General features: G+C 39.9%; 1 protein-coding gene across 4 annotated transcripts in view; it reads right to left on the bottom strand.

Moving 5' to 3' along the window:
• LOC136878990 (ras-related protein Rab6) overlaps nt 1-12,798 on the bottom strand; it is a 159,718-nt gene that overhangs the window by 76,576 nt on the left and 70,344 nt on the right. For all 4 annotated transcript variants that reach the window (XM_067152655.2, XM_067152657.2, XM_067152656.2 and 1 more), the window contains exon 4: nt 12,113-12,218. In XM_067152655.2, the coding sequence (XP_067008756.1) occupies nt 12,113-12,218 (106 nt within the window). The remainder of the gene's footprint in view (nt 1-12,112; nt 12,219-12,798) is intronic.

Below are 12,798 nucleotides of genomic sequence, written 5' to 3'. Positions count from 1 at the left end.
GTAGGCTTCCTGAAGTGGAATTTTACAAGACAGATACCGTGTATGAGTTGATTTAATTTTGTCGGGTGACAGCAAGAATACCACCAACAACGATACTGAGTGCTAAGATTTTTGTTTGCCCTTCAAATATACACTACCTCAGTCAGCACTGAATCTGCAAACTTACGATTCTGAAACTGCAATTGATGAATATCATGTTTATTCCGTATTGACTTTAATTAATAAAATAATTATTCCTTTAAATGGAATGTTTTACTTCACCATTCACTACTTACAGATAAAAATACATGTTTCAGTCTGTGAGACCTCCTTCAGCTAATCTCTACTAATATATAGAGACTGTGTTTGTGGGTATGTAACGGGTAATCTCAAACTACCAGACCAATTTTGAAATTTCTTTCACTGTTTGAAAGCTAATATTCTGGGTAACAGGCTATGTAATATCCTGGAATATCAAAGTGTTCCCACAAGAACTGTGATTTAGGGAAAAAATTACAGCAATAATAAATATCAAAGTTTGTTTATTTGCCTGTCTGCTTTTTACGCATAAAAACTACTTGACTGATTGAGCTCAAATTTGGCAAGCTTACAGCTGATACCTTTGGTTAACACATAGGTGACTTAGGCCTTCTATACACAGAGCTACTCATTAGAAACGTGACTGGTTTTCTAATCGGGGTTGCAAACTGGTTAGTAACTGAATAGTGACTCGGCTCCACACAAGAAGCTGCTGTACGGAGACGGATTCTTCCTAATTAGCCATTTGTAAAGTTTGGTGCGGGCTCGCTAGATCTCTTCTCAACTTTTTGGAAGGTCAACCACTGACTCAAGTGACGAAGACATTATATATATATATTTTTTTTTTTGCTAGGGGCTTTACGTCACACCGACACAGATAGGTCTTATGGCGACGATGGGATAGGAAAGGCCTAGGAGTTGGAAGGAAGCGGCCGTGGCCTTAATTAAGGTACAGCCCCAGCATTTGCCTGGTGTGAAAATGGGAAACCACGGAAAACCATCTTCAGGGCTGCCGATAGTGGGATTCGAACCTACTATCTCCCGGATGCAAGCTCACAGCCACGCGCCTCTATGCGCACGGCCAACTCGCCCGGTGAAGACATTATTGTGTTTTATTATTTCAGGAGAAAAAAATAGAAGAAGGTATTGGGTTCACCCATAGCTTTAAAAGAAGAACATCCACTGCAGATTATTCACAGCAGCAAAGGAGCTCGAACAAACGGATGCTAAATTTATTTCTTTTTATCGTATGACCAAACACAGTTATATGGACTTGGTACGCCTTATTGCGCCTGCCATTCGACAGCAAAATACAAATATGAGGGAATGTGTGAGTGCTGAGGAAAGAGTGCTAACAACTCTCAGAACTGGTAAGAAAATTGAACTTAAAAATTAAAAGCTTACAAAATAATTCCAAAAGAAAACAATTTTAACAAAATGCATGTTGCATGATATTTCTAATAACATTTCACTTTTGCTCAGTACGAAGGTTCATAGGTATCGGTAAGTGCTTTGCCAACTGCTTCATAATATCCTGTTGAATCCTGTGTTGGTTCGGTCGCACTCGGTTCACAATGAAAACTGTGAGAGGTTAGGCTGAGAGGTTGATGTATGGACGAAAGGTCACTAGAAGAAGGGGAGAAAGATGGAAGTGAAGTTGTGCATGCTGGGTTACTAGAGAGGTGGGGAGGTGGCAACAGTACCTCGTCAATAGTTTCAAGACATTTTCTTTTAAATTGTCTCACCTGAATATTAGTCATTGACTCGAGATCTGGCAGTATACTTAGTACAAACATTTTCAGGGCCTTGCTCCTTGGATTGTTACTTGTTTTCCCCTGTGTAGACGAAGAAAATTTCGCTTTTTTGACTTGGAAATACTCAATGAATCTGTTATCAACTGCATCGTTTCGTACAACACGCTTCTTTACGTGCTTTGATGGTGGCTCTGTGTGTCGTTCACTTGACCTTCCAGGTTGTTGAGGTTTCACAGGGGGTGGAGTTGGGAAGAAGCAGCAGCAGTGGTGGTTGTGAAGGCTCAAATGACCCTGCAGATACAGAGTTTATTTCAGTGACACTGTCCTCGTCACTATCATCAAAATCTAAACATCTTTCCTTCTGGGGTACTCAGGCAAGTTCCCCGAAGACTTACACAATGCCTTGATAAATGGAAGAGTGAACTGCATCACTACTGCCAAATAGTATGGTTTCCTATTTTTGGATCTAGAATCGCTCACACCAGATTTCATGTGACATACGAAGACAGTCCGCATATTTTTCCATTTTTCCTTACATTCAGGCACTAAAACAAAAATTATTCCCCCAAAATTAAAATAAGGTATCCTAGGTGTACTTGAATGAAGAAATACATATAATTATAATTTATGTAAAATAAGTAAAGATGAGTAGTATTAGGATTCCATAGCTTTCGTTTATTTATTTTCAGGTATTTAGCAACTGGAGAAACGTTTGTGTCTCTTTCACTATACTTCTGCATAGGAGAGAGAACAGTTGGGTGCATTGTAGTAGAGACTAGCAATCATGTGGAACAATTTGGATGAAGAACACTTGAGTGTGCCGAATCATCAACAATGCAAAAATTTGCTCAACAATTTCAGTCATTGTGGAATCTTACAAACTGCATAGGAGCACTCGACGGAAAACACGTTAGAATTGAGATATTCCCCAATACAGGTTCCAGAAATTTAAATTACAAATCATACAACTCGATTATACTACTGGCTTCCTGCGATGCCGATGGTTTATTCACGACTATTAAAACCAGACTTGCCGGAAGAAACAGTGATGGAGGCATGTTTCGTGTTTCCGCAATGATTTAATTTGTTTATTTATCATCAGAGTTATTAATTCTCCAATTACAGATGATATAATACATTCAAATAATAACAATATTAACAGCACTTACTACTACTACTACTACTATCTATAACTAAGCAATATATAACAAACATATTTACAAAACACATAAGGAAGAAATGAAAACAAAAGTGTTCATACATTTGATATGACCGAAGGAAGTATAACTTCCAGTTGCCAAATGCACAGAACAAGATACAAGGAGCACACTGTCTATGAAGCATCCATAAGATGTCCGCGAATTTCACTAGCTGACGAGTAAAATATATCCACCATCCCACTAATTTCGCTCAGGGATCTTGGGGCTTGCATAAACCAAGAGTTCCTGTATGATTCCGTTCTGCACCTGGGTAAGTAAAAGGTAACAGCCTGTCAGGTGTTGCGGGAAGGAACATGAATTGGTAGCAACTGGAGTAAATTGGGACAGTCAAGGAAATTACTGATCCTACAACTCTGCAGCAGACGAAGCATTCCCATTATCACGTTTCCTGATGAGGACCTATCCAAAAGGTGTTAGATATTTTGAAAAGAATCTTCAATTACAGATTAGTCCGAGGAAGGAAACTACTGAGTGTGCTTTTGGAATGGCAGCTGAGAAGCGTGCAGTTTTAAATGGCCCTCTATGCTGCCGAGATCCGGAGAAGGTAAATGACATAATTAAAGCTGTTTGTGTTCTCCAACATTACGTCCGTAAACGTGAAGGGCTTGAGTACATACCAAGGAATTCAGAAGGCAGTGAAACATCCAGTGATCAATATCCTGTAATACCAGCACAAAATTTATCCATAAACGATAAGTCAGCAGCTAACGCACTAAGAAATTATTTAGCTCACTATTTTTTAACTCCAGATGCATTCTTATCTTCGCAATGGAAAAAAATGTGTTTCTGAACTTTGACTTTTGCCTATTTGTGTGATATTGGTAGATTGTTTGATCTTTGATAGAGATATGCTATTTCCATTTTACCCTTTCCTGGAATGCATTTCTGGTAGGCCTGTACGAGCATCCACTCCCCAAGGTATTAAAACTTTGATCACATGTTCATTGTTTCATGTTGTTCATCATTAGTGCCGTATTTTACAGTGTGCTTTATCAAGAATATGCCAGAACATAATCTTCAAAAAAGGAGGGCAAAAATTTGTAATATCTATAAATGGACATAATTTTCCTAATTAATGATGAACATATTACATCTACAGCAGATTTTCAATAAATTTTAAGGAAGACTTATGCGGAGTATTGTATCAAAACTTTGCTGAGTTCAACTTTGCATTATATAGTTACAAAAATTACGAACTACTTAGTGACAGTATTCTGTGTTGTGTCTTTTCTATCCTGTATCATTACTTCATTTATAATTATTTTATTTTTATTATATGGACTATCAGCGTTATCTCCTATCCGAAGACTGATGTATGTCACTTTATTACTGACATTAAAATACTGATATAAAACCATTGTTGTCACTTTACTGGCATTACCTATTGATTAAATAATAAACCTACTTAAGTGTCATTCCAACTTGTTCTGCAACTTCACTCCATCCTTTCTCTGGAATGTCCTTTCTTGTGTGTTAATTCAGTGTATAATTGTACAGTACGGGGTGTTTTTAAATTTCCCCCACTAACTTTATGTTGAAAACTTGTTCGCTCGCCATCGTAAAAAGGCACTTGATCACTGGGAACTGAGAAACTAAACTTGCTGGTGACTGGCTCCGCGAGTCACCTGGAACTGATCACAAACTAGTTACTAACAGATTACTAACTGGTAGCGCAGTGTGTCGCTTTCTATTCAAATACACAGGGAGTGACTCCCAAGTAATCGGCGGGAAACTTGAGTTACCAATCAATTACTAATGAGTAGCTCCGTGTTGGATGGCCTTACTATCATGTCATCTTTTAAGGGGGCTATATAGTGAATGAAAATGTGAACCAAGTCAGAAGAAAACATACATTTGGGACCCTTAAATATTGAATATGCTGCCTAAATGGTTATTCCTAATGAACAATGGAGCGCACCAAGTGTACCTGAAATTCAATTTCCTAGAAATAAATTTATCTGGATTTTCTTCATATCTCTAATAGGTTTTGAGGAAAAGCTACTTTGCTGCATTTTGGGGTGGTGGTGGTGATTATTGTTTTAAGACGAAGTACAAGTAGGCAACTATCCTCTACATAACACTAATCAGAGATAAAAAATGGAAGAGATCCATCAATTCAAAAAATGAAGGTATCGGCTGAAGATAGACAAGGACCACGAAGGGTGTGAAAATGAGACTCCCTAGGCCTCAAGTGCTCTAATACCGTTGGAGTCGGAAAAGAACAGGGGTTGACCAAGAGAGCTCAGATAGGATAGATGAAAGTCAAGAGCCTGACATAAGTGGAAGCAATACCACGACTCAGTTATAAGCCCTGTGGTTGCCAGCCCACTCTCTCAAGTTGAGAATTCCTGGGGCCCCTTTTATTCGCCTCTTACGACAGGCTGGGGATACCGTGGGCGTTATTCTAGCGCCCCCCACCCACCCACCCAAAGGGGGATGCTGTATTTTGATGCATGCTTTATCCTGGGTCTCTGTCTTTGTTTCTTTCACGTAAAAACTACTTGACGGATTGTCCTCAAATTTGGCAAGCAAGCAACTGAATCCTTTGGTTAACATTTAAGCTACTTAGTATTACAGTTTATCTTAAGGAGGCAATGCAGGGAAATAAAATATAAAGTAAGTCATAGGAAAATGTACAGCTGGGGCCCTTAGAGTCGATACACTAAAGGCTTGTATGTTCAGTCCGTCAGCGATTCCGCTGGTGGGATACTCAACAGCTCTGCCATCAGCTGTCATAGATGGCCTAGGCATCACTGAAGAGGCGTACTAGGGAAATGAGGATTGAGGTAGTTTCCCGTTGCTTTCATCACTGAGCCAGAGTTGCTATTACATATCAGTCTGCCAAGCCCACTGAAATGCATGCACCAACCGACCCTATGAGCAACATTTTCACACCATTCATAGCAGGGACTGGCTGCATAAGGATTGGCATTACTAGCATCGCTCATACCTCAGTCACTTTCATATTGTCAAAGCCAAGGATAAGACAGAGACAGATCTATGAAAGTAACAAAATTGCTCTAGCCTATACCAGAAGACATAGTGCACTGTAAACACTAGGTTCTGCCAGCAAAGCCTAAAGGCTTAGTCCTATTAAATAGTGGAGTCACCGAGTATACTTATAATTCTACAGTATTTGCTAGAAAAAAGTTTCTAAGCATTTCCTTCGTAACTCTAACAATATTCCAGAAAAAGATGCTTCTCTGTGTTTTACTATCACATTCCTCTTCAGTGGGCCATGTGGCAAAAGAAATTTGAAGCACGTCAGGAAAACCTATGCCTGGGATACTTAAAAGTGAATAGGCTGCCTGAATGGTTATTCCTATTTTCTTTTATTTTTTTATTTTTTGCTAGGGGCTTTACGTCGCGCCGACACAGATAGGTCTTATGGCGACGATGGGATAGGAAAGACCTAGGAGTTGGAAGGAAGCCGCCGTGGCCTTAATTAAGGTACAGCCCCAGCATTTGCCTGGTGTTATTCCTATTAAACACTGGAGCAGAGCAGTGTACTTAAAATTCGATTTGCCAGAAAAAGGTTTATGCAAATTTTCTTTGTATAGATATTGGACATTTAGAAAAGAGGATGAAAGAAGACTGGAAGTATGTGAGATGTGGATGTGGAGAATGGAAAGTATACAATGTACAGAAAAAGTAAAGAATGTAGGAGTCTTGAGAAGAGTTGGGGAAGAGAGAAAATTATTAAAAGTAATCAAGAAGAGAAAGCACAGTTGGATTGGTCATTGGATGACGAGAGATTGCTTGCTTGTAGATGCTATAGATGGAACGATAAATAGAAAAAGACAAAGAGGACGGAGAAGATATCAGATGCTGGACAGTATCAGGATAGAATACAAGTATGAGGAAAGAAAGAGGCTGGCAAGAGACAGGATGCGTGGAGAGCTGCCATGTGAAGACCTACCATATGGCAGAACACTGATGATTATGAATAATAATATGTACACTAAAGAGAGACTGTGTATTTATTTATATGTAAGAGGTAATCTCAGATACTACCTCGCCCTGTGGGTAGAGGCAGTAGAATAACACCCATGGTATACCCTGCCTGTTGTAAGAGGCGACCAAGAGGGGCTCCAGGGGCTCTGAACTTGGGAGCGTGGGTTGGCCATCACGGGGCCCTTAGCTGAACCCTGTCATTGCTCCCCCTCTTTTTCATACATCCTATCTGATCTCCCTAGGTAAACTCTTATTCTTTTCTGACCAACGGTACTAGAGCACTCAAGGCGTAGGCAGTTTTTCATTTTCACGCCCTTCGTGGCCCTCTTCTTTCTTTGGCTGATACCTTCATTTTTTGAAGCGCTGGAACCCTTCCATTTTCCCCCCCTCTGATTAGTGTTATATGTAAGATGGTTGCCTACTAGTACCTCTTAAAACAATAATCACCACCACCACCACCACCACCTCAGACACTACCAGACTGATTTTGAAATTTCTTTACCCATTTGAAGGATAATATCATTCCGGGTAACATGGGCTATGAATCATCCTGGAATATCAAAGAGTTCCTGCAAGAACCGTGATTTAAGGGGGAAAATGCCAGCAATAATAAATCTCAAAGTTTGTATGTTTGCCTGTTTGTCTGTTTTCACATAAAAACTACTAGATGGATGGAGTTCAAATTTGGCAAGGTTATAGCTGATACCTTTGGTTAACACACAGGCTATTTACTATCAAGCTACCTTTTAAGGGGGCTATGTAACGAAAGAAAATGTGAAGCAATTTAAATGAAGACATATGTTTGGGACCCTTAAAGCTGAATATGTTGCCTAAACAGTTAGTCCTACTGAGCAGTGGAGCTATTTGCTTTACGTCGCACCGACACAGATAGGTCTTATGGCAACGATGGGACAGCAAAGGCCTAGGAATGTGAGGGAAGTGGCCGTGGCCTTAATTAAGGTACAGCCCCAGCATTTTCCTGGTGTGAAAATGGGAACTACGGAAAACCATCTTTAGGGCTGCTAACAGTGGGGTTCGATCCCACTATCTCCCAAATGCGAGCTCACAGCTGCGTGCTCATAACCGCACAACCAACTCGCCCGGTAAGCAATGGAGCACACAGGATGTATCTGAAATTTGATTTGCCAGAAAAATGTATATGAATTTTTGTTTGAACCTCTAATAATTTCCTAGAAAATAATGTTTTTGTTTTGGCACATACTTTTGAGTATTAGAGTGTGATATCCTTACTTTGAACAAATAAAATAAAATACAAAATGACAAACTGTACCATTTAATTCTAAAACTGCTACACACATCCATGTGTGATTCATGGCGTCCACTTACCCTCTCGCCTTTTCTTTACTTTTCACAGTAAGCAAGTACAAACCATATACAAATTACTCCGTTTCAATTTGGAGTACACTAGCACTGCGTGAGTATCTTATTTTGAACACCACAGATTGGCAAGGAACTTGGAATAGATTAAACAAATGACAAAATAAAAACAGAAACACCCTCGGTCAGCTATCAGAGCATGGAGGTTTACTGCAAGATAGTGCACTAATATAACAAACATAGTTTTAACTCTTGCTCAGTCAGTCTTAGTCTTGAGTCTTAACATTCTCCAGGTTTTGACAAATTTTAACGACATGTCTTGGAAACACGCTGTTCTCTGGAAATCATTTTGCACGAGAGAGAGAGAGATTATTTATATATATACACACACATACACACCAAAAATAAAATATTAGCATCATAAATAATGTTTTCTTTGAATTTTTACTTGTGCACACACATATTTTTTTTAAAAATGCTTTTTTGCGTTAATATTGCTGTCATGTTGGTTTTCTGTCCACTGGCAGATCCTTTAAGAGCTTGGAAAAATGACAATCAGTTTTCCTGAGGATGTGAAAAGGCAGAAGAGCGAGTGCCTGCCATTCTAATGAAAACTGCCCAACTAGATTGCGACTGACAGTAGGCAAGAGGGTCTGAACTCTATAGCTGATATTAACATTATATCCTAAACTTCTGCTGATTCAATGCGTAAGTGGCCAATCAGCCAAACTGTTGAGCTCATTCTTACACCAGCATGCAAGCTGTAGGGTTATATTTTGGTCTCACTGCATTAGTGACATTTTTGCCGTCGCATCACTTTTCAAGGATTTTCAGGGTTGAACTAGTGTAATGGTTAGAGCGTCCGCCACTCCAATGTGTGACTTTGGGCAGAAGTTTAGCCAGTGTTTTTCCGGCCCCACAGTGTAAGGGTGACGTGCCTGCCTCTTACCCGGAGGCCCCAGGTTCAATTCCTGGCCAGGTCAGGGATTTTTACCTAGATCTAAGGGCTGGTTCAAGGTCCACTCAGCCTACGTGATTACAATTGAGGAGCTATCTGATTGTAAGATGGCGGCTCCGTTCTAGAAAACGGAGAATAATGACAGAGAATTCGTTGTACTGACCACATGACATCTCATAATCTGCAGGTCTTTGGGCTGAGCAGCGGTCTCTTGGTAGGCCAAGGCCCTTCGGGGCTGCTGTGCCATGGGGTTTGGATTTTGGGGCTGTGTTTGTAGCAGTGACGTCAAAAATATAGCTTGCCCACTCCCGCCACCTGCACCACCCATGGACAAGCAAGGCCGGGCCCTCATTATTCACTCCATGTGACTTTGCGAGGCCCAAATAGAAATAATGAAAATGACCAACCTGGAGCCTTCTACTTCAAGAAGCTTCTAAATGTATCCAGCTTCCGGACGGTTCTGGAACAACTGGTCTCCTTATATACAGGCAGACGATCAAGCGCGACACAGTTCAGTGGTGGACTCACCCAGACAGCGATACTGAGCAAAGAGTGCAGTCAGTGAGGGAGTGCTGCGAGGTGTGAACAGCTGAATACTGGATCAGGATGCTCCAGTATCGATAAAGCACTGCATCAGGACGATGGATTGATAGCAGTACGGAAGAGCGATGAGGGATGATGGAAGAAGACTGCCATGCCTGTGTGACTGCACGCGTGCAAACGTATGTGTGCGGCTACTAAAAGTTGTTTTGTGAATGTGAAATGCCCTAGGGGTCGAGTGACAATTTTAGGAGTGTGTGTAGTGTAGTTGTATAGACTAAGTGTGAGTGAATTCGTGTGACTGAACTGAACACAGAGTAGAGGGAGAGCAAACTGTGTAATTGTGTGCTGTGTGTGTGTAATTAGGCATAACAGATTACTAACAAATCTTAAAGAGTACAAGCTACCAGCTGTGTTTTTATTTGTAGCTTGTACTCTAAGATTTGTTAGTTATCTGTTATGCCTAATTACACACATCTCCTGTCTTATTTCATATTTTCCTATCCTTTGTAGGGTGCTGGCCCGGTGGTGTAAGGATAGTGAGCTTGCCTCCTACATAGAGGCTCTAGGTTTTATTCTGGCCAGATCAGGGATTTTTACCTGGATCTGAGGGCTGGTTCGAGATCCACTCAACATATGTGATTACAACTGAGAAATTATCTGATAGTGAGATAACGGACCCAGTCCAGAAAGCCAAGAATAACAGCAAGAGGATTAGTTGTACCAACTACACAACTGCTCATAATCTGCAGACCTTCAGGCTGAGCAGCAGTCGCTTGACAGGCCAAGGCCCTTCAGGACTGTTGCACCATGGGATTTGGTTTTTTGTAAGTAAAGGAAGAGAAGTACTTGAGTCAATTACCTTGCAAATATCAAGGCAGTACACGGGGATAATCCAGAACTTCTCAATAAAATGACAAACTGTCCAATCACGGGCACTGATTTTTTGTTTTGTTTTACAATTTGCGATGGGATATGAAAGGGCTAGAACCAGGAAGGAAGTGACCATGCCCTTAATTAAGGTACAGCTCCAGCATTTGCCTGGTGTGAAAATGGGAAACCATGTAAAACAATCTTCAGGGCTGTCGACTGTAGGGTTCGAACCCACTATCTCCCGAATGCAAGCTGACAGCTACATAACCCGAACTGCTCAGCCACTGTAAGTAGGGTTGCGTGTCCAGAAGGAGAGAAAGAAATTGTGATGCTAAAGTTTTATTTTTTCTGACCTCTCCAGTTCAAGCACCCAAAAACAATATTCTTGTCCAGAGCAACTTAGTTATCTATATGGACCAACATCTGTACTTTTTCATAATTCAAATCAAAACATGAACAAGAGTTTAAGATGTCTGCAATCATTTCCAACACAGTCTTTCCATTTTCACTACAAATGCCTGTGCACAACGATGGAACTTGCATTACTTTGTCTGAATTGCAAAAAAGTAAGTTTCGACAGTTCTGGCAGCCTTGAAGCTCTATCTCGTGCAAAGATCATAAAGTATTCAATCAGATCAACACACAGAACTATTTATACTCCGCACGGTTTTACTTCTAAATTGAAGTTTCGCAAAACAAATGAGCACCGCCTTACCTCTTGCCAGTGCGCTACTGGCACGCGAGAACAGCTGATGCAATACGACCACAGCTAACAGCCCTCGTAAAATTTAATACCATACTCAGAAAAGCTAATGAATCAGGACTGGATACAAATTCACAAAAACTATACACACTAACAAACATCCAACACTTAAAAAGAATACATTAAGAATAAAAGAGAATGAGGAAATAACACATCACTCACTGGCAATGGCTGGCTCAGGAAAGGTTTTATGGCATAAAAAAGGAACACACTACTGATCTCAGAATCACTTTCTTCCCAATTGTCTTTCCTGAACTATACTGAGACATGCTAAACATGCACAAACTAAGTACCATACACTAACCACTGCGCAGATGTAAATAAAACTACAACTATTTTTATACACTGAACCACTAAACCTGTATTGTACTAATGCTCTGCTAAACTGTAAACTATGTTATACTGTACTATATTAGAGAGATAAAGACTAATATGAAAAACTCCAATTACTGAAGATAAATAAAGGTCACGAACCGTATCGAATACCACACACGCTGAGCGAGATAGGTTAACGACATGGTGAATGTAAATATTAAGAGTTGGCTACTGGGTTTCGAGATCGCACTCTTGTCGATATAAGTCGATGTGAATGGCAGCACATAACCACCAGACAGAGCCAAAATCGGCCGAAGCGTCAATTCAGAAGTAAAGCAGTGCAGAGTATTAGTATACCAGAATAAGAGAAGATACTCACTGGTTATATCGTAGACCACAACAGCTACAGTTGAATCACGTATATACGATGGGATGAGGCTCCTGAATCGCTCCTGCCCCGCTGTGTCCCACAGTTGTAGCCGCACCTAAGGACATTATTTACATTTGTAATTATTCTTTCTAAGTTATAAAAAATGGCTTCAGACAAGAAAAAGGATGTAGGATAATTCTTTGAGAGTGAATGGATACTGTCAATGTTACAATTAAAAAGCATACTGTCTCAGACTTCTTGTGGTATAAGGTGAAAGCTGATTTAGAATGACTAGTACACAGTCAGTGCCTGAGGGCCTTGTAGAATATCATTATGCTATCTGATTAGTTCTTTGTTAAACAATAACTCACTAGAGTTAATTTACTACAGATCAGTTCAAATTCTAGCATCATGTATTATACTGTTATCATTGTAAAAGAAGTGTTTTGATGTAAGTGAGATGGCTGTACAATTACCCTAAGTGGGTATTTGCAAAAAGAGAAAAGACTATAAATATGAACAAATAAAATGACAATTCTGAAGAGAGAGAGTAGTATATTGAACATGAAGGTATGATTTACCCAGATTTCTCAGATTCCTAGCCAGGAAATATTTTATCAGAGGCAATTCACAACCCAGGAAAATGATAATAATAATAATAATAATAATAATAATAATAATAATAATAATAATAA

The sequence above is a fragment of the Anabrus simplex genome, chromosome 8, assembly GCF_040414725.1.
Source record: "Anabrus simplex isolate iqAnaSimp1 chromosome 8, ASM4041472v1, whole genome shotgun sequence".
Lineage (NCBI taxonomy): Eukaryota > Metazoa > Arthropoda > Insecta > Orthoptera > Tettigoniidae > Anabrus > Anabrus simplex.
The sequence above is the reverse complement of the archived record's forward strand: the minus strand, read 5'-3'. Positions and strand labels throughout refer to the sequence as shown.